Consider the following 22,202-nt stretch of genomic DNA (forward strand, 5'->3'; position numbering starts at 1 on the left):
CCACCGCGTATTTTTCAGTTCTTTGCTAACTAGGGATAGAAAACATGTAAATGCACTATAAACGTTCCTCTTAGTCAAAAATAATTGAGGATGACTGTCAGGTGCTGATTCATAAACTGACATACATGTACATGTCCTAAAGAATAAAGCAATTGTCAGGAACTGCAGATCATGTCGTTCACTTGAAGTTCCAAGACCACCTGCCCGAAAAGTGTCACAAGTGATCAGCGCGGAGGCGACTTCCCACCCGGCGCCCCGCCCCCCGGCCCCGCCGACGTCCTGCTACTGCGCATGCTCGGTGTCGGCGCCACTGCGTGGGATGCACTGGAGAAAGATGGAGGCGCCCAGCGTCTGCACGCCACTGCACGGGCATGTGGGTCGCGGCGCCTTCAGCGACGTGTACGAGCCTGCGGAGGACACATTCCTGCTCCTGGACGCTCTCGAGGCGGCGGTGGCCGAGCTCACGCGGTGCGAGGAGGCGCGGGTCCCCGCAGGACAGGGATCGGGGGTCCTCAAGGCGGCGGCACAGAGCCAAGGAAAGGACTGTCGCCGTCGCCCCTTCTGGAGGCGGGATCACCCCCCCGACAGAGGTTGGCCCCTGGGTCGCAGACAGAGTGGCAAGTGCGCCGCGGTCCTGTCGGTGCCAGAGCTCCGACCGAGCCGCGCGGTGTCATTTCCCGTCACGCGGCGATGACGAGCGCACGAGCCCCCTGCAGCAGCAATCAGACGGCACGTTCCGCACCAAACGCGCCCAGACACTGCTTTTTAGGTCAGACGGTGACCCCAGAGGCTCGTGGCGTCACGGGATTGACGGATGAGGATGAGATGCTGGAGTGGGGAGTGAGTCTAAAGTAGCTGAGTGACATGCTCTAGCCTGAAAGGTGCTGGTGCGGCTGCGGAACTGAAGTTTTCATTCAATTGTAAGACGTTTAGTTACCGGCAGCAGGCAGCCTACACAATTTTAACTAGCACCTTATAAACAATAAAACTGACCTGTCGAAGTGCTCACCATAAACTTCAAATTAATAACAAAAGAATGAATACCTACATTGTAATTTTTTTTAATTGAAATAAATTTGGGCATTTAGATGTATTTAAAGGTAAAGACTTGAAATGGGTTGTCGCAGGATGAAACAGCTGTCAGGCTTCAAAGATCTACATTTCTCTTTTAAACCCGGTTGGATTTTCTCCAAGTACGAAACTTCCCAATTTACCTAGTTTTTCTTTGTAAACGAGGGAACTTTTGCATCAATTGGAATATAGAATGGCACTGTTCTATAGCTCAGGATACCAGAACAATTTAGATGCACAAATCGGGTTGCACAGTATGCTTGTAAAGGGAGCTGATTTTCTTACAGACTTGGATATTCTGCTTTTGGAACTTTAATTGTTTATGAGACCAAAACAGTTATTTTCGAATTAAAAAAAAAGCTGTCTGGTGAGATTCAACCCACCTTACTACAGCATAAAAAGTTTTCCAGAAGCGGACTGGGTCCAAAAGTTAGAAACCCATAGAGTTTGGGCAGTTGTTTGGGTAGTTAAATATTAGTGAGACCCCTAAATCCCATCAAACCTAGTTCTGTAATGGGGATAATTGGTACTTTTCACATATATAAGATTTTAGGCAAGGAAATAAATTTAAGGACAAAATACAATAGAACGGTGAATATATCCAGTAGCATTCTTAAGATTATTATTAATATTCTCATATCAGATACTTCAGTATTTTCCCAAGTCAGTGTTTAGTAGTACAAATATAGAATTTCTTTGCTGCTCTAATATTATCCGTGCAGTTGGGCAAGTTTTTATCCCTAATATATGGTGATAGATGTATAAGTTATACACTTTAAAATGATAGAGAAATGCCTTTCATAAATAAATACTGTGTAGCACCAAAGTAAAATAGGTATGATTTGATAAAATATTTCAATCTCAAAAAAAATATTGTAATAATACACTATCATTTTAGGAAATACTAAACTAGGAGCTTCTTCTGGAATGGGCTGATGTCTTTCATATTAAAATTTCAAACCCTAAATTAGCATTATTCCATAGTTTTTAACTAATGTTTTGCAGAAATTAATTGAAAGCCATCTATTATATTACTATTTTATGGACTTAAAATTTTAATAATTTTGAGCTATGCAGTGTTAAATGAGCACAAAGAAGTTGTCAGAAATTACCTTATACATTTCCATACATTTGCAGGTGAAATATAACTTCAGGTGATAATGCTGGAGAAATATAATTTAAAAGTAGCACAAGCGTTATTTTCTGTCGTGTGTATTTTAATGCTACTGTACTAATATTATTTTTTCTTTTAGAGTGGAGATATGCCTTGAAGTAGGGTCAGGGTCTGGAGTGGTATCCACATTCCTGGCCTCCATGATAGGTCCTCAAGCTTTGTACATGTAAGTGTGAGAAAATCAAAGTCACGCACATCTTCCACTGAGAGATTCACCCTAAGGACCACAAGTATTGCTTGAATGAAATCATTTTTTGTACATAGATAAGTATCTGATAGTGTCTATTTTAGTTCAGTAAGGACTCAGATTGAAAATTAACTTTCCTAAAAGTTATAACTGCATGTTCAAATCTGTTCCATCAGACTATGTAATTATAGAAGCAGCATAAGAATTTTAGGTTATCTCTAAATTTGAATAATTTTTTAGGTAAATAATTTGATTATCAGAAAAAAGTTTATAGTTACCAGAATTTATTTTTAAAAAAGTTTGAGAATAAAGAAAGTATAATAAAGTTACCTATAAATTTTACCACACACGATCCAACTGTTCCTTCTGTTTATTTCTATTTCTTGATGTTTTTCAGTTAATATCATTCATAAGCATTTTTCTTTCAAAAATTCCTTTTAAACTTAATTTCTGATGGCTGCATAATATTCCTTGATTGGATTCATAATTTAATAAATTCCTTCAGATGTGTGCAGTTATGTGCATTTTTCTGCTCATGCACATCTTACCAATATAACACTTTTTGTCAGTATAACAAATCATTGTTCTTTTTCTACTTCATGTAAAAGGAATGGAGTATTCGTTCAATTTTTCAGAAATAGAGCAGCCTCATGGACAGAGAATGTAGTTTTCTTTCTTTTCTGTTTGTAGGTGTACTGACATCAACCCTGGAGCAGCCGCGTGTACCCTGGAGACCGCACGCTGTAACAAAGTTCAGATACAGCCCATAATCACAGATTTGGTGAGATGTAGTCCTTGACCAATAGTAATTAATTTCCTTTTAATGTAAGTTAAGGTCAAGATGATTTAAGTCAAAGAAACTTGAGTGATTAATTTTTAACCCACTAAGCAGTATCCCTCATAGTTTACAAAGTAAACTCTAGACTGGTGGAATCCTTCTTGCCCGCAGTTCACAGGCAGTTTCTGTTGGCTTGTCTGCATCAGCATCTGTGTGTCACAGTGACGGAGAATCTGGAGAATCTGGTTCAAACTGGCTTCAGCAGAGTGATGGCCTCAGGCACACCTGACTCTAGGAAGGAAACCCTTGGGCCTCGTGCCTCTCAATCTGATGTCGTCTGTCCTCTCAGAAAACCTTTCTTGGTTAATGATGTGTCCGGATCTGCCCAGAACACACGTGCAGGATGAGACCTCCCTCCTTAGTTCGTTTTCGGGAGGGGAGCCCGCAGTGTAAACATGGGAGCTGCTGGAGCGCCAAAGCTCCTAAACAGCATCTTCATTTGGAGAGTTCAGTTTCCTTATTTTTACGTAAATCCATATAATCTTTACCTGAATGAAAATGTAAAAGTAGTCATCTCCATTTCGGTTTATTACAGTGGTCTTCTAACACATATTTTTAAAAGAACATTTTTTAAAGAAGATTGATTTAATTTATGTTATACTCTGGCTTCAATGTCTGACAATTGTTGAACATTTAGGTCCAAGGCTTGCTACCAAGAATGAAGGAAAAAGTTGATCTTCTAGTGTTTAATCCCCCCTATGTAGTGACTCCACCTGAGGAGGTAAGACATGTAACAAAATTTAATTGTTAATGCTATCTGCTGTTTTCTTTCTAAAATCAGATAAATTTCATCATATGACGTCAGCTGCTGATTAACACAAACTGCTCTGATTTGCCCCTGTGAATGATTGGGTGCTATTGATAGACCAAAAAAAAAAAAAAGTGAAAATACAAACCAACCTATATCTATCCTTAAAAATCCTGCTCGTTAGGGTATGGTAATTAATTCACGCGTGCACGCCTGTACTTGCCCTTTATTGTGAATGACAAATCTGCAAAACAGTATTTTTAATCGCCCTTAAATTCACATAGGAATGCTTCCACAGGCATTATCATCAGGAAGTGGGGTGGGGGTGGGAAAAGATGTATCTCGAAACACAGGGTTTTAGAGATGCAGTAATGAAGAGGTGACTCATAGTAACCACTTCCCATTTTAAAGAGAGAATGCACGAGGCTGATGAAGTTTAACAGTGGGTTGTGGTGCCTGTTTCATTCTTGATGATCATTCTCTGGCAAGGCAGTAGAATACAAAATACATACTTGTTTGGAGAATGTTGTCAAAAAGATTAAGTTTGTGATTTTAAACGTAACTTGACTTGAACGAAAAGTCTTCCTAATTGGTCACAGGTAGGAAGTCACGGACTAGCAGCAGCCTGGGCCGGCGGCAGAAATGGTCGCGAAGTCATGGACAGGTTCTTTCCAGTGGTTCCAGATCTCCTGTCGCCAGGAGGGTTATTCTACTTGGTTACTATTAAGGAAAACAAGCCAGGTAACACAGACCTGTTTATCGGTTAACCACTGACTTTGCTGAAGTCAGAAGTTAATAGTGTCAAAGACTTAATTTATAAAGGAACTAGGAGTGTTATGGCTATAACCATTGACAGCAGGTAATACAGACAAAACATGTTGAAAGAGGAATTTTTAACAGGTTGGTTTGGGGAATTTAAAAAGTATTGTTTTGGGGGATGGGAGCAGTTCCCCCTTAATTCCTAAACTAATATTCAAATACAAAATCTGTAACTTTTTTCTCCTGACGCTGCATCCTCAGTATGGGGGATTGTCCTCCTCTGGTTGATATGCCCTGGTCATTTCTGCCGTGCGCTCTTTAGTTCACCTGGAGTTTTATCGTGAAAGCTATCTCCTGGTATGGATTTTTATACCTCGGCTTGCAGACCACTTTGTAACTACACTGACCATAATCTTTCTTCTGTTTTTCTGTACGTCTCAGTTTGAGAATGCGTTCTACCTGATATCCTTAGCCCCTGAAAGTGCTAGGTGAGGGTTTTTGTTTTGGCTAACTCCATTGGCTTAGTCTTTTTGTTGTTGTTTATAAAAGGGAAGGGTTTGCTTTTTCTAAAAGAAATGCTACTTTACTTATTAATGACTTACTGTAATAACAAGTATAATTAATGTTTCTGTTGAGTCCAGAGTCTGATAAGAATTCTCAGCAACGCCTTGGAAATGCAAAGTGTTCTCATGTGTCTAAAGTCCAAGTTCATTTTAATAGAAGTTTACTTACATTGTTTTCTCAGATGGATATAATGTGTAAATAGTCTATTATTTATTAAACTGTTTAGTGATTATATACTTTACCAAATGACTCCACTGGATTTTACCTTTTAATTTTCCTTTCAGAAGAAATTTTGAGAACAATGAAAATGAAAGGACTGCAGGGGACCACTGCCCTTTCTAGGTGCGCAGGCCAGGAGATGCTTTCCGTCCTGAAGTTTGCCAGGTCCTGATAACCTTGTCTGCTCTAGATGATACCGGATCTGTTATATTTAATATACATGAGTACATATCATACTGAATATATGTATCGTATATGTGTGTGTGTATGTATTTATAAGCTGAATGTATTCACCATATTTTGAAACTAAAGTCATTTCTTGGTTAACAAGTGAAATTGTCAGAAATGGGTCACGGAGAGAAAGTGGGGAGGGTACGGCACTTTCTTCCACCCAGGAGTCAAGCCTACAGAAGTCTTTGCATAAGAGCAAGGAAATATATATATTATATATAACTTGTTCTATATATAAATGGTATTTACATTATATATGAAAGGATATTCACTTCAGCATTACCTGTAATAGCAAAACAAGGGACTCAACCTATCTGACCATTACTCAAGGGGCTGGTAAAACCCACTGCAGTAGGACCCACGACACTGAGCCCGAGTCACGTCCAGCTGTTGAGTGAGTCGGATCTGTGGGCCCTGAGCCAGCAGGTGTTCAGGACGTACTGCTGAGTAAACAAGCAGCAAGTTACTAACCAGCATTGTGTGTGTTTAAGAAAACAGTGGAAAGGGCAGGTGTGTGTGGTCCTGAGGAGGCCTCAGAGACAGCAGGTGGGAGTGGAGGAACTGCCCCTCTGTGTGGTAGCATTTGCACGAGGATAATGTGTTAATTGTGTAATTTTAAGAAGTTTTTTGTTTTTTTAATTTTTTTATTGTTCAATTACAGTTGTCCCCTTTTCCCCCCCAATTACTTTCCTGCCCCTGCCTCGTTGTCCTCGTCCCTGGTTCTTTATACACGTTCCAACCCTTCTCCTCCCATTATCCCCCTCCCCGCTTGCCAAAAATTTTTTATTTAAAAATATTTTAGCCCTCGCTGGTGTGGCTATGTGAATTGAACACGGACCTGTGAACCAAAGGGTTCCCAGTTCAATTCCCAATCAGGGCACATGCCTGGGTTGCAGGCCAGGTCCCCAGTAGGGGGCGTGCAAGAGACAACCACACACTGATGCTTCTCTCTCTCTTTCTCCCTCCCTTCCCCTCTATCTAAAAATAAACAAAATATTTTAAAAACATAAAAATAAAAATATTTTAAAATTTAGTTTCACCTGCTTATTGTCTTCATTCTATTACTTAGAATGCCTTCTGCTTTCATTCTCCCTGATTATGATTTTTCCTGCCTTTTATCCTTTACGATATACTTCTTTTCAATCAAGGAGAACTGAAAATAAACAAACTCCTCACTCTTAATCACATTTTTAAAAGCTTATACATGTCTGTCAAGAAACGTCAGATTACCTTTCCTGAACTCAGGAACCCCTTTTCTTCCACACCATCCACGCCATGCCCACCACAGTCTGGGCGCAGCACCAGACAGGGCGGCACCAGAGGGAGCGGAGTCCACCCTTCACTTTCAGTTTGACCACCTGAGAATCAAGATGACCTGCAGGAGGTTTTAAAGGTTATAAGTTCCTAAATCCCAGCATAGACCAGTGGAGTCTTCTGCTGCACAGACCTAAAAACTTCTTTTTAAAAGTACTGCCCAGCGTTCCTTAGGACAAACCCCCCAACTTCAGAACTGCCATAAATAGCATCGCCACGGAACCCTTACGGCAGCCTGTGGGAGGAAAGGAACCGTCCTCCTCTGAGGTCAGCAAAACCGTCAGAGCGGGGCTTGACTTGGCTTTGGCATCTGCAAATAGTTTCCCTTCCTAGAAACAGTGCCATCATAAATCTTAAGTAACTTCCTGTATCCCAGGAAGAAAAAAGATAACCTTAGAATTTCACCGTGCTCTTTTGGTCGTCATTTTGGGGAGTGGTGTCCTGAGTCCTGAGTTCAGCTAATGTCCGAAGCACTCACATCAGCGTAGAGGACTTCCATGAACACAAGAAACTTAACCAGAAATGCTTCATAAAGTAGACCCAAAACTTCACATACACAACCATTACGGACTGAATGTGACCCACCCATTCGCATGTTGAAGCCCTGGTCCTCAGAATGTGACTGTAGTTGATACAGGGCCTTTGAAGAGAGAAGGTAAATTGAGGCCATGTGGGGGGGGGCACTGATCCAGTGGCACTGGTGTCCTTAGAGACACAGCAGGGTGGCACGCGGAGAAAAGACCACCAGAGACAGCAAGCCACGTGCAATCAAGGAGAGAGGCCTCAGGAGGTGCTGAACTTGCCGCAAACCTTAACCTTGGACATCTAGCCTCCAAGACTATGAAAAGGTGACTTGTTGCCCATGCTGCCCAGCCTGTGGCGTTCTGTCGAGGTGGCCCTCGGAGACCAGTGCAGTGGCCGCAGACAGGGAGATGGCGACACCGTACACACGAGACAGCATGATGTGGAGAGTGGCGCCAACGTCCTGGTGGTCAATGAGAGCTGGCCCTGGGCCACCTGGAGGAGGCTGCAGATACAGCGCCCTTGCCATTCAAAAGAGCCACTAATCATAGAAAAAAGAGGACTTGTGAAATCACATCCTTTAGGCCAAGGGAAGCAGCAAAAAAATTAATTTTGGATCTTGAATGGAAAGAAAAACAGTAATAATCTGTGAGAAATCAAACCCTAGGCCTGTGCTACCTGCTATAGGATTTATGCTACCTATGTGGGGTAGCAGCATCAGCATGAAATAACTAACACTGGAAGAATCTAGACCACCGATCACCAAGCAGTTACACTACAGTCAATTAGAGCAGGAAGACACAACAGAATTGGACACCTGAGGAATATAAACAGTGGAACTGATATATTGAGATTATAGAATGTTTGAGGAACTAACATAATCACCAAACAAAAGCACACAAGATACTATTTAGAAAGAACAAATTTAAGATAACTTTTAAAAATGAAAAATAGGCCTTGGCTGTTGTGGCTCAGTGGGTTGAACGCTAGTGTGCGAATCAAAGGGTCGCCAGTTTGACTCCCAGTCAGGGCACAATGCCTTGGTTGTGGACCAGGTGCCCAGTAGAGGGTGTGCAAGAGGCAACCACACACTGATGTTTCTCTTCTCTCCCTCCCTTACCCTCTGTAGAAATAATAAATAAGTATGAGACACAGAATCGCTGAAATAAAAAGCAACCATGGACAGTGTAACAGATCTCCACGAAGAGAATGATTATGTGGGATAGCATGGAAAGGTCTAGCAAAACAAGAGTCTCAAAAAGAATGTAAGAGAGGCAATATTTGTAAAGACAATGGCCAATATTACCCCAGAATTGGATGTTTAAAGAGAAGATTGACCTTGGCATATAAGCAGGATACAGGGAGGTCCTCACCCAGGTGGACAGTGGCACTGCAGATGCAGGGGCAGCGACCGTAAGAGCCAGAGGGAAGGGACAAGTCAAGGGTAAGCAAGGCCGGCACAGGCTTTGCAGCTGAAATCTCAGGACACGGGAGCCCCATCAGCCCTGTACTGCCTACGGCTGCTGTGGTTTCCGACGCAGAGCAGAGTCGCTGCCACAGACCAGAGCCCGTCGGGCCCACGAACACCGAATACCTACTGCTAGTCCCTGTAACTCTGCCACCCCTTGCGATACAGGAATGACAATTAAAGTAATTATCAATGATAATTAAAATACTTCTCAAACAGTCAGAAGGGAGCCAGAAGCCAGCGGAAAGCCATCTTCAAAGTGCTAAGAATCATAGAGTAAATCAACATACTGCAGCCAGTATATTTTTGAAATAGCATCTTAATTTGGAATGCCATAGAAACAGACTTCTTAACCACCTCAGGTATCACTATAACATCGTAACACCACAGATGCCAATTATCTGATGCCTTGGTGCTACTCAAAGACATTGGTGCCACTAAGAATAATCCATCATAACAAAAAAAGACAGACATTATTAAAGTTATTCAAATGGCACACCCCATGCTAAACACCCTGCTGAGCCCAAAGTCCTTCTGTGAGGAGCTTTATAAAAACAAAGGCAAACTCAGAGAGAGCAAGGATCCTGTCACAAACAGATATGCTAATGTTCTGCCTTAATTTTATAACCTAAGTGAAGATAACCGGGTTGTAAGGCCTCAAGGATAAGATCTGGCAAAGGTAGAAAAGCCCCCGGTCACACCAGAGGACATCTAAGAGGGAAATCTGCCAAACTGGCCGTGAAACCAAGGGGTGCGGGAGGGTACTGAGCAGTGGGAGCACCTGTCCCAGGCATGTCCGGGACAGCAAGAGCAGAGGACTCTGCCTCCTCTTCAAGATTAACTGTAAAGCACTTTTTAAAAAACAGAAAACACGGAACAGAACACAGAGCCTAGGAACCAATACACACACACACACACACACACACACACAGGTGTGGGAACGCGAGACCAGGCCCCCCAACCGCGGGGATGGGTACGCTGCTGTTGGTAGCCAGCCCCAACACAGGTCACGACTGCCACCTTACAACAGCCACGTCATCTACAGGGGAATTAGCACAGAGTGTTTTTAAACCTCAGGGAACAAACGAAGTTTTACAAGAAAATGGTAAATCTGACTACATTTAACTGGAAGTTCTGCATAATTGAAGACAGCTACAGACCATGTTCAAGCCCAGCCCTGTCCCAGATAAAGCATCATGGTAAGAACCTAAGTCAGCCAAGAGCAAAGCAAGCATGGAGATGAGGGACTCACAACACAACGACCAATAAATACACGAAATGAAGCCAATGTTGTCGGCAGCCAGGTAAATACAGATGAGGGCAGAGACCGACTGTCTCTGAGCTCCGACTGGGAAACGCTAAGCCTCTCGTGAGGCAGCGGGAGGAGGGGACCGGTGCTCTCCGGTGCAGCCTGCACACCAGCCACTCCCCGCAGTGTGACAACCGCGCTGTCGCTCACCCCACGGCCGCAGGGCGCAGGTCTGCTGCGTGCACTTCCGCCTCGGGGCGCTCGCCCGGGCCCAGCCCGTTAGCACGGGAACACGTCACCGAGAAGGTCCGCGGGCAGCCCTGTCCCAAACGGCACCACGAGGACAAACACTAGCACCTGGAACGGCCGTCTGGGGGAACGGGCGAGTGAGCTGGTCCCGTGCGATTCTCAACAGCACATCACCAGTGTGAGTGTTTAAGAAACTGCTGCATATTAGTTCTGGACACAAACACGCACCCTTAACTACGAAGTGGTGAAGTCTTCAACAGGAAGGACTCCGACCAACTTCAGGTCAGCAGACCGGCTGCAGGGAGGGACAGACGCGTCCTCGGGAAGGAGTGCGGGACGGTAGCCCCCCACCTCCGCGACGTTCAGTTCAGCAGCCGCCCTGGCCGTGCGGCCCCGGGGTTGGGCCACCGCCCACCCAGCGGAAGGTCGCCTGCCTGGGCTGCCGCTCCGGCCCGGTCGGTCGCTGTTTCTCTCCCCCCCTTTCTCCCTCCCTTCCCCTCTCTTCAAAAGTAAATGACAATCTTTTAAATAAAATGAAATAAAAATGGCAAAATAGTTTGTGAAGAGTACAAGGGCATTTATGTTGTATTATTCTGTACATCTGACATATTTTGTACTTAAAAATTTTAATGAGCACACGATATAACAATCAAATAACATTAATTATTCACAGCAAAAAGCTTATTTAGTATAACATTATTTAAGCCACAGAAACTCAATCACGTACATTAGAGCATGTGACAAATTAAGTTAAAAATAAAATCTGAAGTTTGCAGTTTACATGGGGGTTTTAAGTTAATAATTTTGCTACTGGGCTTTGAATCTCATGCAACTCTAAAATGTCCGTATGCTAGAGTTTTAAGAGACGCTCTCTAGAGCCGTCGAAGGCAGAGAAATGAAACTGTGCTGTGGAACCCTGACCCTCGGTCTTGCTCCGGAAAGCAGTCTCGCTCCTCGCGTGGAGGGAGCAACACGCCGCACGGGCGTGTGTTCGACTCCGCGGTGCGAGCGAGCGGTGGGCGCCCCGCCCAGGACAGGCTCCCGGCCCGGCCTGAGCCTCGGGTGGCCGGTGAGGCTCCGCCGCCCCCGCTCTCCTCCCCTCGGCTGCGGGTCGGGAGGCAGGCCGGCCGGCGGAAGGACGGCTGGAGCCGCGGTGTGGCTTTCACAGGACCGCAGGCCTCCGCGGCCGTCCCGTGTCAGAGACAGAAGAGGTAGAAGAATCCTGCCGTCCCCGCGCCACCTACTGCTCTCCGAGCCTCCGGGCTGCCAGGGTGACCACTGCAGGCAGAGCCCAGGCTCCGGCCCGGGCAGGGCCGCCTGGTAACGCGACCCCGGGACGCGTCTGACACGCTCACACCGTCAGTAACCACCACGCAACACGTGATGGCGGCCAGGGACTTTATCTGACAGGAGTGGCTTTTGGCCCGTGACACGTTTGCAACGGAGGCTACGGGCTGATCCTTCCCGTAACCCCGCTGGCAGATGGGCGGATTCCGCCCACGCCACGGGCGGCTGCGGCAGAGCCCCTCCAAGCCCCGAGCGCCGCCCCGCGCGCACGGCCTCCGGTGCCCGCACTGCGACCAGGCCTCCCCTGCGGCACTTCGGCCGTCACACTCCGTCTTCCATTCCACTTGGGGCTGCAACTCTCAACGTGGCCGGAAAAACCGGCCCCTCACACCTAATTCAATGTAACTTGGGCCAGTGAAGAGCAAAATGCGCTTACACAACGGAAAGCGGAAAGCGGTCTACAGCGTCCAAACATCTTTGTGTTCCCCCGCCGCCCGTCCACAGAGCGCGGCCGCCGCTCCAGGCCCCGTTCTCTCCGAGCCCCACTCGGGGAGTGAGGCCTGCGCGGACCAGTCCGCCGTCAGCGCGGCTCGGGGTCGCGGGTGGGCCCTCTGAACCCACAGCGCGCGCTAAACCGGGGGCCGAGCAGCGCGCGCGCCCACCACCTGGAGAGAAGCTCCATCGATAGCTTAGTGTCGTTTGTCTTCAAAATAATCTACAAATGTCAGAATACTAGTTTTGTCGTCAGAGTAATAAATAAGTCTTAAAACATTGGTAGGTATAAACCACCCCTCTCAAGTCACCTGCCTCCCTGGCTCTTCTAGAACATGGATCAATACACTTTCACAAATTCCAGATCTGTAATTTGGGGTTCTCCCATATTTATTTTAAATGTACAAAGAGATTAAACTATTAATATAAATATTTTCTCTGAATATGGACTATTCACATGGAAAAGAAGAGGACTCTAAACATTTACAAAGCCACCTACAGGGAAGCGACCGGCTGTTCGGACGTCACACCGACCGACAGACGGGGCTTCCGGCCGCAGCCCGGAAGGGTGGCACCCAGGTCACGCCCCGCTGCCCCGCAGGGGCCGCTTCCGGGAAAGACACCTCAGAGGAAGGTCTCGCGGCAGAGTGGACACGTGGATTTGTTGCTAGAGGTAAACCATTTGTACTGGAAGAAGAAGGTTTTAAATGTAAAAACACTTTTTAAAGCTGACATTTTACACACACACTTGAAGTAACCTTAAAACGCCACTGTAAAGGCGAGCACTGAAAATTTTGCTCCTCCCCTTCATCGCCAAGGCAGCGAGGCAGCCTCACCTCCAGTGGCCACGTCCGGCCCCGCCCACGGCCCAGCTCCGCCCACCGAGGTCCTGCCCCGCCCCACCCCGCCCCGCCCCAAGACACCCCGCAGGCAAAGCTGCTGGCGTTCAGGGTGAGGGGCACACGGTCCCGAGGTGGGATGCCAGCTGGCTCTCAGCTCCACTCTGTCTACTTCTAGATCTCAGCAGACCAGCTATTTTTTCAGTGCTGAAAGCTGTATTAGAAACACCCAACGATTACAATGCTCCCATTAACTACAGCTGAGGTTATCTTCCATTGTTTTCTTGTCCAAAGTCAGACATCACAGATAGAGAATATATATAACATACCAAATGCTCATTTCTTTTTAGACTCACCAGGCAGGCTGAGTGGAATTTTTTCTTGCATGTTCTACAGGCTTTTTTGGGAAGAGAATAGTTGAAGCCGTGAATGACCGAAAAGCAGATCATGCAGTCTTCAACGCCCTCGAAGCGCTTGTCCACGTTGTTTTTCCACAACGCTAAGCCTTCCATGATACTTCCATTCTGTTAACAAGAAGAAAGAGAGTAAATGTACACTGAAGACAACCAATTAGTCATTTTTACTCAACTTCAAAAATTCTAGCCCTGGCTGGTGTGGCTCAGTGGACTGAGGACTGGCCTGCGAACCAAAGGGTAGCTGGTTCGATTCCCAGTCAGGGCACGTGCCTGGGTTGCGGGCCAGGTCCGCAGTGGGGGGTGTGCGAGAGGAAACCACACATTGATGTTTCTCTCCCTCTCTTTCTCCCTCCCTTCCCCTCTCTAAAAATAAATAAATAAAATATTAAAAATAAAAAGCCAAAGGTCTTTGAAAGTCCTGGGATTTCAATAGTCACAGGAAGAGCTGAAATGTTAGAGTAAAAGTAGGTCAAAAGACATTCATCTGTCCAGCATCACACAACATCCAGCATTTTTCTACATCATCATCTATAATGTCAATGAGGTCAAACCAATTTTTCTCCAACACCAGAAAGAGAAAATTACAGAGCCTTAGAAATTACACCAGCTTGGCAGGCACAAGTCATTTGGGCATATTATCTGTGCTCATCCAAGGCCCCATTCCACTGCAAGCAGAGAGATATATTTTAGGTTCTGCCTTTGCATCCTGCAGCAGCTCAGCAGCTGGAAACCCACCTGGTGGGTGAGGTAGGTGCTCAGCTGCAGCATCCAGTTGCGCCACTGCTGCACCGCTACGCCCACGCGCCGCCCACTCCCCACAGCAATGGAGCCCAGCGGGTAGTTGGGAGGCAGCTGTATTATCAGCTCGATGACTATGTCCTCGATGGTGTAAGTGGCCATGACCTCTCGAGTAGCAGCGCGAGCTTTGACCTGCAACACATGAACGGTAGTATTTGTTTTCCTAAATTTCTTCCCTTCCTTTCATTCAAAAATCATGTCCATAGGTTGACTACGAGAAGCGAAAGTTTCCATTCAAAGAAAACACAGGTAAACATGTTCACGTATTTGACTGCTATATTTAATAAATACCTGACATACAGTTTTCCTTTGGTATCCATGGGGACCAGCTGCAGGACCCACTCCCCCTACCCCACCCGGACCAGAACCTGCAGAGCTCGAGTCCCTGGGTCTTCGGGTCGACATCCCTGGAAACCAACTCTGTTTTTCCATCCAAGGCTGGCTACACCCACGGATGGAGAACCCACAGATAAGGAGAGCCAACTGTATTTTATAGAGACTTTATGACATTCAAAGTTTGTTTTACAAGAAATACACTGCTCATAAAACATTATTTTATTATATAAGGTTGACCACATAATACTAGTAGTTTTTGAATAGAAATGACAGAATGGGTTAATAATTACTCCTTGTCCTCCAAAGTATCAGGTGCTATGTATATTCATTCGGATGTCTCCCAAGTCTTTCTCTACCACAGAATCTTCCTGAATTTATAGCCAAAACATTTATATCCAGTTCTGGTTTTCGTATAGTATTGCAAATTCAACATAAAACACAAATGATCACCCTTTACAAATGTATTCTTCGGACTTTCCTATTTCCAGGCTAAAGACCGCAGTACCATTTTCAATCCCCCTTCAGCTCTCCACCAGCGCAAGTCTGAATAAACCCCTGCCCCACTGCCATCCCCACCGACACTGCCTCGCTCAGGCTGCCCCATGCTCACAGCGGCCACCCCAGTCTCCCCACAACACTGTGGCCCCTGCTTCCTGTCGGAGTCACCGCAATGTCGCCTGACAGCTCAGACCGTTCACGACCTCAAGACACTTCTCAGTGAATAAACAGGGACAAATATTTAAGGCTGTTACCTGAGGCCAATCCCAGCATGGCCCTAACTCACCACAGGAGTCGCCTGTTCTCTGACCCTTCGCCTGCAGGAGCCCTACTCTGCATGAACGCTGGGTGACTCTTCCTTTCTGGGACAGTCACAGGAATTATCACCCCATGCCGTGTGCTGCTACCACACTGTGTCCTCCACACTAGATGCCTGTCCACATGCCTCCCCAGAACAAACTCCTGCTCAACTCACAGTGGCTTCCTCCATCAGGTCCCCCAGCCCCTCCGTTGATGACCCCCGACTGTGCTCACAGAGCACCCTTCCTACCCACATGCCATTGTCCAGTTCCAGCGCAAAACCCACGGTCAGTGTTTCTCCTCCCTTGTACTGGGCAGCCCTACCCATGGCTGGCACTGGGGCCTGGTATCCATCTGGACGCCGCGAGACAAGTTTCTGTGAACTGATGAGCGCCAGGGGACTGCGCTGGTGGCACTGCACCACCGACGAGTCAGCACTGGGACCCGCCACACGAGAACCAGCGAGTACAGTGGGCGGTTCCTGCGAGTCCTGCCCCATGAGCACACTTGCTGCTGACACCAGACTCCACATTTAAAACCACTTTTCCAGGAGAAACGCAGGAGCATACTAACCGTCATGCCATTAAACAGCTGTGTGCTGGTCTGCACAGAAGAAATTTCCTGGAGAGAGAGCACACTGCTGACGTACTTGCTCGTGAACCTGTCCACAATGTTGAAGACCCGCTTTTCACTGCTGTTCCACCACAGCCGGACCATGGCGGGCAAGTCCTTCAGGGTCATGTGGTAGACTGAGCACGCCAAGTGAGGAATGTGGTACGGGAGAGTCGTCATTTCTAAGAAAACGGCAAACTCTGAGTATTATGTATTTCGTACACAGAATAACAGCCTAATATGAGTCTTTTCCTTAGAAAATCCTAATTCCTCAACATGAGTGCTACAGCTCATTAAAAAAACACAGCAAAGAAACTGGAATCCTAGAGTATTAGCTTTTTCCTATGTATTTAAAACGAACCCTTAGGATGGCAAAAAGAAGTAAAAGATGATCCAAACTGATACTGGAAAATCTCCCAGAACAGTATTCTGGATTTCACTTGGAAAGTCACAAATACATGAAACACACAGAGGTGACAAAGGAGGGACAATGGAAGACAACAGCAGGCTGGCCTCCGTCGCTCCCCACATCCCTGCTGCGTCTGCGGTGGCCCAGGACCCCTGCTCGGACTCCCCGCCCCACCCTCAGAGCTTGAAGGCATTTACAAAATTATCCTCTGGAATCGAGGATAACACGCTAGTACTGCTAGATGCCTGTCCTCTTAGCTAAAATCTGAGCTCCCACACTGAAAGGAATACATTTTACTCATCTTTGTTTCCCCTACAAAACATTACCACATAACAAATACTTATTTACAGAGTAAAAGATAAGTCTCAGCAAACTAGGTTTTAAACACTTATGAAATTCTCAAAAACCTCACCCACCAATCTCGCCGTACGTCCTACTCAGAGAAGCATGGAAACCCTCGCACTCGGGCCCACCGCAGGTCTGAACCTTGGGGTCCAGGAGTGCACACGCGCACACACAGCGCACGCACGCACCCCCCTCACCCCTCACTGACCTCGGATGCTCAGCTGCAGCTCTTCAGTGAAGAATGTCTTAGGTTCCTTGTTAGAGAGCTCAGAAGCCGCCTCTGCACAGGTCGGATTTTCTGGCATGAGCCTGAACAGGTGATAGAGCAGTTTATTTAAACTCTTTGTTTTCCGGAGGTACATCGAATACAGAGCCCGAAGCTGGTGGAAAGCAAACATGTGTTAGTAAACCCAATGAAACAAGATAATGGAGAGATAAGAACACATCAAAATAGACTGCACAATGCCACACAGAACAATTAGTGTGAGCACTTAGAACTGCATCCAGGAATTCTACAACAGGGATGCCATGTTCCAACCCTCCCCATGTGCTTACACACCACCGCCTTCTGTCTGCATCAACGAGCAGATGTTCTCACCACCCCTCATCGTGTTCATGTGTTTCTAACATCCTCCTGAAACCACCTTCCTGTTCCCGCCTTCACCTCCCTGGAGACTTGTTCACCATCCCCATATTCCTTCCACAATACAGCCCTGCATCCTTCAAAATCTTGCCTAAAACTAATTCTGTTTCCACGGCCAACCCCACCCTATATAAAACACTCCCCCCGACTTCAGGACAGCAAGCGTGGACCAGAAGTTCAACATGTCTTTTATAAATCAGGAAATTTCACACAAATACGGATTTCTGGTTTCTTTCTTAAACTAGGAGAAGCTGGCCCTTAGGAGGCCCAGGCTTTAGAGCCCCTTGTCCCTCGGTGGCACTGTGGTTTTCACAGGCTCACATGGACGTCGCAGCTTTTGTTACCTGTCTTACAATGATCTCTTCCAGCTCCTCACAGTTAACACCATGTGTGCTCCAATACAAGTATCAAGCCATGGGATTTGGAATTGATTCCTTTTTTTTTTTTTTTAAAGTTTTTATTTATTTTTAGAAAGAGAGGAAGGGATGGAGAAAGAGAGGGACAGAACCATCAATGTGTGGTTGCCTCTCGAGCGCCCTGCACTGGGGACCCAGCCCGCAACCCAGGCAGGTGCCCTGACTGGGGATCGACACAGCAACCCTTTGGTTTGCAGAGTGGCACTCAATCCACTGAGCCACACCAGCCAGGGCTGGAATTGAGTCTTAAAATATCTTGATCGATGTACCTTTACAATGGAGAATTCTTGCAGACAATAACATTATCAAGTAACCAAACTTGGTGTTACCAATAAAGGACACAATGACACTCTGCGCCCCCAGAGGCTTGACAATGAGGACACGTCACCATGGCGGGGTGTGGGGGGAGAAGGTGGTCAGCACTCTGGCGGAAAACTAGCAGGAATCTAATCACGAGGTAACAATCAGACACAACCAAACTGTAAGTCCACAAAATCATTGCCTGTGGAGTGACAGCAAAGAGAAGAAAGGTGGGGAGCTACAGGCTAAAGAAATACGACAACAAATGCACCCACAACCCTTGAGTCCACCCTCCACAGAGAGGGGGAGAGAGCTGTGAAGGACACTGACTAGGAAATGTGAATGCCAATCAGCACCACTGCATCCAAAAATTTTGAGTGTAACAATTACCTCACTCATGTGTAACTGCGCCCTTATTCTTAGGGTGCATGTATTGAAAGACTTGGTGGAGCATCATGTTGTCCTCGACTTATTTTCAAACAGACCAGCAGGAAAAAGGTAAATATGGAGAAAGTATGCAAATGTTAAAAACCTGTGACTGTAGGAAAAATGTACGTAACTTCGTCAACTTATTCTTTCAATTTATCTATAACTGAAGTTTTTCAAAATACAAAGTAGAAAGGAGCCCTGGCTGGTGTAACTCAGTGGACTGAGTGCGGGGCTGCAAACCAAAAAGTTGCAGGTTCGATTCCCAGTCAGGGCACATGCCTGGGTTGTGGGCCAGGTCCCCAGTGGGGGGCTCATGGGAGGCAACCACACACTGATGTTTCTTTCCCTCTCTTTCTCCTTCCCTTTCCCTCTCTCTAAAAAATAAATAAATAAAATCTTTTTAAAAAGTGGAAGGAAAGGAGAAGAAAATTAATCATATATATCAAATGGGCTTTTAAAAACATAAATGTTACCTAACAATCCCACTCCTAGGTGTGCGACACAAGTGAAAACACGTCCACACAAAAATTCATGCATGAACGTTCACAGCAGCTTCGTCCGCAACAGCCGCAAGTGAAAGCAGCCGAAGTGTTCATCCACGTTGAACGTGTCACACTCACATTGCGGTTTACAGATCACATGGGGCAACACTGTCCGGCCATGAAAAGGAACCCAGCACTGATACATGCTGCAACAGGAAAGGACCGTGAAAACATGCTACGTGAAATAAGCCAGGTGCAGAAGGCATTGTGTGGGAATGTCCGCAGTTGGCAAATCCAGAGACGGACACAGACTGGGGGTTGCCAGGGGCTGGAGGGTTTGAGAGGCAGTGGGAAGTCACTGCAGATGGGTGAGTGTCTCCTTTCCCAGTGCTAAAAGTGGTCTAGGTTACATAGTGGTTTCGGTTCAGTCTAACTCACCAGGAGTTTTTTGACCAGGTTTAGGACCAGTTAAGGTTTATTTCTTTAAAATTCTGTTACAGGACCCATCTAGATTTTATTTACGTATAGGACCCTTCCAATCACTGCTTTTAGGGTGTCACTCTGGTTCATCTGCCCACAGCTCCGTCCAGGCTGCAGGCTCATGCAGGTGCCCATTACTCCTTGTGTCCCTCCCACCTCTGGTTCAACGGAAAAGATGGAGTGTGGTCAGTTTCCAGATTTATGAATATGTAATGACAAGACCAAAACTCCTACATACACATACTGGCCTCAATTCTCTGCAATAGTTCGGACATCCACAATGTTTTAAGAAACAAATGTGGCAGACTGGTGTAGCCACTGTGGAAAACAGTATAGAATTTCCTCAAAAAATTAAAAATAGATCTGCCTTTTGATCCAGTGATCCCACTGCTGGGATTACACCCTAAGAATCCAGAAACACCAATTCAAAAGAACCTATGCACCCCTATGTTCAGAGCTGCATTATTTACAATGCCAAGTGCTGGAAACAGCCTAAGCACTTATCAGTATATGAGTGGTATATTTACAAATAAATGGAATACTAGGATCAAAAAATGGTGCTACATTTACACAATGGAATACTATGTAGCAGAAAGAAAGGAGGAGTTCCTACCCGTTGTGATAGCGTGGATGAACCTGGAGAACATTACGCTACGTGAAATAAGCCAGGTGGTGAAAGAAAAATACCATATGCTCTCACCTATAAGAGGAATCTAATGAGCAAAATACACTAATGAGCAAAATAAGCCAGAGGCATGGAAACATGGGACAGACCCTGGCCAAAGGGGAGGAACAGGAGAACGGGGGACAGAAGGGAAAGGGTCGAGTGAAGGAACATGCATGACTGACCCAACAATGCGGACAGCGGTGTGGGGACTGACTGCAGGAGCAGGGGGTGGGCTGAGGGGCGGAGGGCAAAAGGGGGAAAAATCGGGACAACTGTAATAGAACAATTGAATAAATACATGCATACATACCAAAGGAAAAAAAAGAAAGAAACCAATGTTAAAGTCCAACAGTGAGCTCTCAAAGTTTATCATCAGCAAACAAAAGCAGCTCAGGGCACTCTGCAGGCCTGGAGAGAAAGACAGGGTCCCCAGAGCCCGGTCTGTGCTGCCTCCGTACCATGGTTTCCCCCTCAGAGCGGCAAACGCTAACATGCACACTCGGACACATTTGTGCCGGGACATGGGTCATCTCCAACAACATAGCTGTAATTTACGCATTCTGAAAAATCACATCGGAAATGAACACCATGCATTTTCAAAATGAAGTGATAGATCAAGTCTTGACCTGTCAAAGAAGCTTGATTACAGTGATTCAATCAAAGTTTGATAGAAATTTTTTAAGTCAGTATCTGCCTAAAAGAAGGAAAAAAAAAAAAAGGAATAGATTTTCCGAGCTTCCTTCCTAAACATAAGGTGACGGAGCCATCTGGTGCCGGCAGAACAGTTTGGGCAAATTACAGCAGGCTGTTTTCAGCATTTAGGGATAACAGCTTGAACTACATAGGTAATGCTTCGTAGCTCTTTCTCTAAACCCTGACTTTTAAATGAGGTAAATTTCCTTAGGACAGGACTGTCAAAAGCTGCCCCACTTTCACTGACCTGAGAGGAGGACGCTTTGAAGAAAGTCAGTACTAACTTCCAGGTGAGGAGGTAGCCCAGGACATGGCAGAAGTCTTCGCTCAGCGGCTTGATTGAGACGATCTGTCCCACAGGAACAGACCCCAGGGTGCTGTCCAGCAAGTCCTCCTGAGTGCTGAGCAGAGACATCAGCACCGCTGGTGGGGACCTGTGAACAAGGGGCAGCACAGTCATCCTCACACCTCACCCCTTTAACACACAGCCACACATGTAACCCTCACCGTCTAGAAAAACCTTCTCTATTTTCCAAACACCACTCTCAAAGTCAGCTTTGTAAACTCGGCTTTAACTCCTAATTTCACATAATGGTAATTACAGAACTTAAAACACATAAAATATACAAATATATATGATTTACACATAAAAACATACCTATTACACATTACATTTTTTACTTATAAATATGTAAATATAATATATATGCAATACACTAAAGTAACATATTACATATAAATACTTCTAAATATAAAAAACATGAACGTGCTACAACAGTGTAGACTCTAGACGTTACCACTTAAAATCCCTTTTAGAAAACATCTACTTCAACGTTCTGTTTTGTAGATGAAAAAAGTCACACACCCAGAAAAGCTGAAATGACCACAGTCCCTCAGCACACAGGGACGATGAGGGTGGCCAAGTCCCCCCAGGCCCTCTCACCCTGTAACGGTGCAGAAACCGCACGACTCTCCGTTCTCGGGAAGTTCACCATCAATTCCCGACGGTGCCAGCTAAGCGCAGCCGTCACAGAACTGCACACTCACCACCACTGCCAGGTGAGCCTCAGAGACTCGCAGTCAGCAAAGCCCTGGTGGGTGGGAACCCTGTGCTGCTCTCTCCTCTCACTCATGTTCCTGTCCCTGTGCTGCCTCCTCCTGCTCCCA

At 46.0% G+C, this 22,202-nt stretch overlaps 2 protein-coding genes across 3 annotated transcripts in view; one reads left to right on the forward strand and one right to left on the reverse strand.

Annotated features, from left to right (window-relative positions):
* The first annotated feature begins 295 nt into the window (after positions 1 to 295).
* On the forward strand, positions 296 to 6,905 carry N6AMT1 (N-6 adenine-specific DNA methyltransferase 1). Of its 2 annotated transcripts, none has more exons than XM_024561098.4 (6): positions 296 to 468; positions 2,325 to 2,411; positions 3,123 to 3,213; positions 3,908 to 3,991; positions 4,618 to 4,759; positions 5,626 to 6,903. In XM_024561098.4, exons 1-6 carry the CDS (start codon positions 320 to 322, stop codon positions 5,730 to 5,732), a joined length of 660 nt encoding a protein of 219 aa, XP_024416866.2. In that variant the 5' UTR covers positions 296 to 319; the 3' UTR covers positions 5,733 to 6,903. The 2 variants fall into 2 exon arrangements, with proteins under 2 accessions (XP_024416866.2, XP_045051124.1); XM_045195189.3 differs by lacking the exon at positions 296 to 468 and adding an exon at positions 599 to 840 and having other exon boundaries at positions 5,626 to 6,905.
* A 5,825-nt stretch (positions 6,906 to 12,730) lies between these two features.
* Positions 12,731 to 22,202, reverse strand: part of LTN1 (listerin E3 ubiquitin protein ligase 1) — a 42,645-nt gene continuing 33,173 nt past the window's right edge. The window contains exons 25-30 of the mRNA XM_024561122.3: positions 21,283 to 21,469; positions 17,134 to 17,305; positions 16,133 to 16,353; positions 14,363 to 14,557; positions 13,568 to 13,735; positions 12,731 to 13,059 (exon numbers count right to left, since the gene is read on the reverse strand). Of these exons, the coding sequence (XP_024416890.2) occupies positions 12,997 to 13,059; positions 13,568 to 13,735; positions 14,363 to 14,557; positions 16,133 to 16,353; positions 17,134 to 17,305; positions 21,283 to 21,469 (1,006 nt within the window). The 3' untranslated portion in view covers positions 12,731 to 12,996. The remainder of the gene's footprint in view (positions 13,060 to 13,567; positions 13,736 to 14,362; positions 14,558 to 16,132; positions 16,354 to 17,133; positions 17,306 to 21,282; positions 21,470 to 22,202) is intronic.

The sequence above is a fragment of the Desmodus rotundus genome, chromosome 2 (genome assembly GCF_022682495.2).
Source record: "Desmodus rotundus isolate HL8 chromosome 2, HLdesRot8A.1, whole genome shotgun sequence".
Lineage (NCBI taxonomy): Eukaryota > Metazoa > Chordata > Mammalia > Chiroptera > Phyllostomidae > Desmodus > Desmodus rotundus.

Bases quoted from the DNA above. Each gene is read 5' to 3' on its own strand.
- N6AMT1 (XM_024561098.4), top strand. From the start codon at position 320: ATGCACTGGAGAAAGATGGAGGCGCCCAGCGTCTGCACGCCACTGCAC. The intron at 469-2,324 runs GTGCGAGGAGGC...TTTTTCTTTTAG, and splicing joins GCGGTGGCCGAGCTCACGCG to AGTGGAGATATGCCTTGAAG. The intron at 2,412-3,122 runs GTAAGTGTGAGA...TTCTGTTTGTAG, and splicing joins GGTCCTCAAGCTTTGTACAT to GTGTACTGACATCAACCCTG.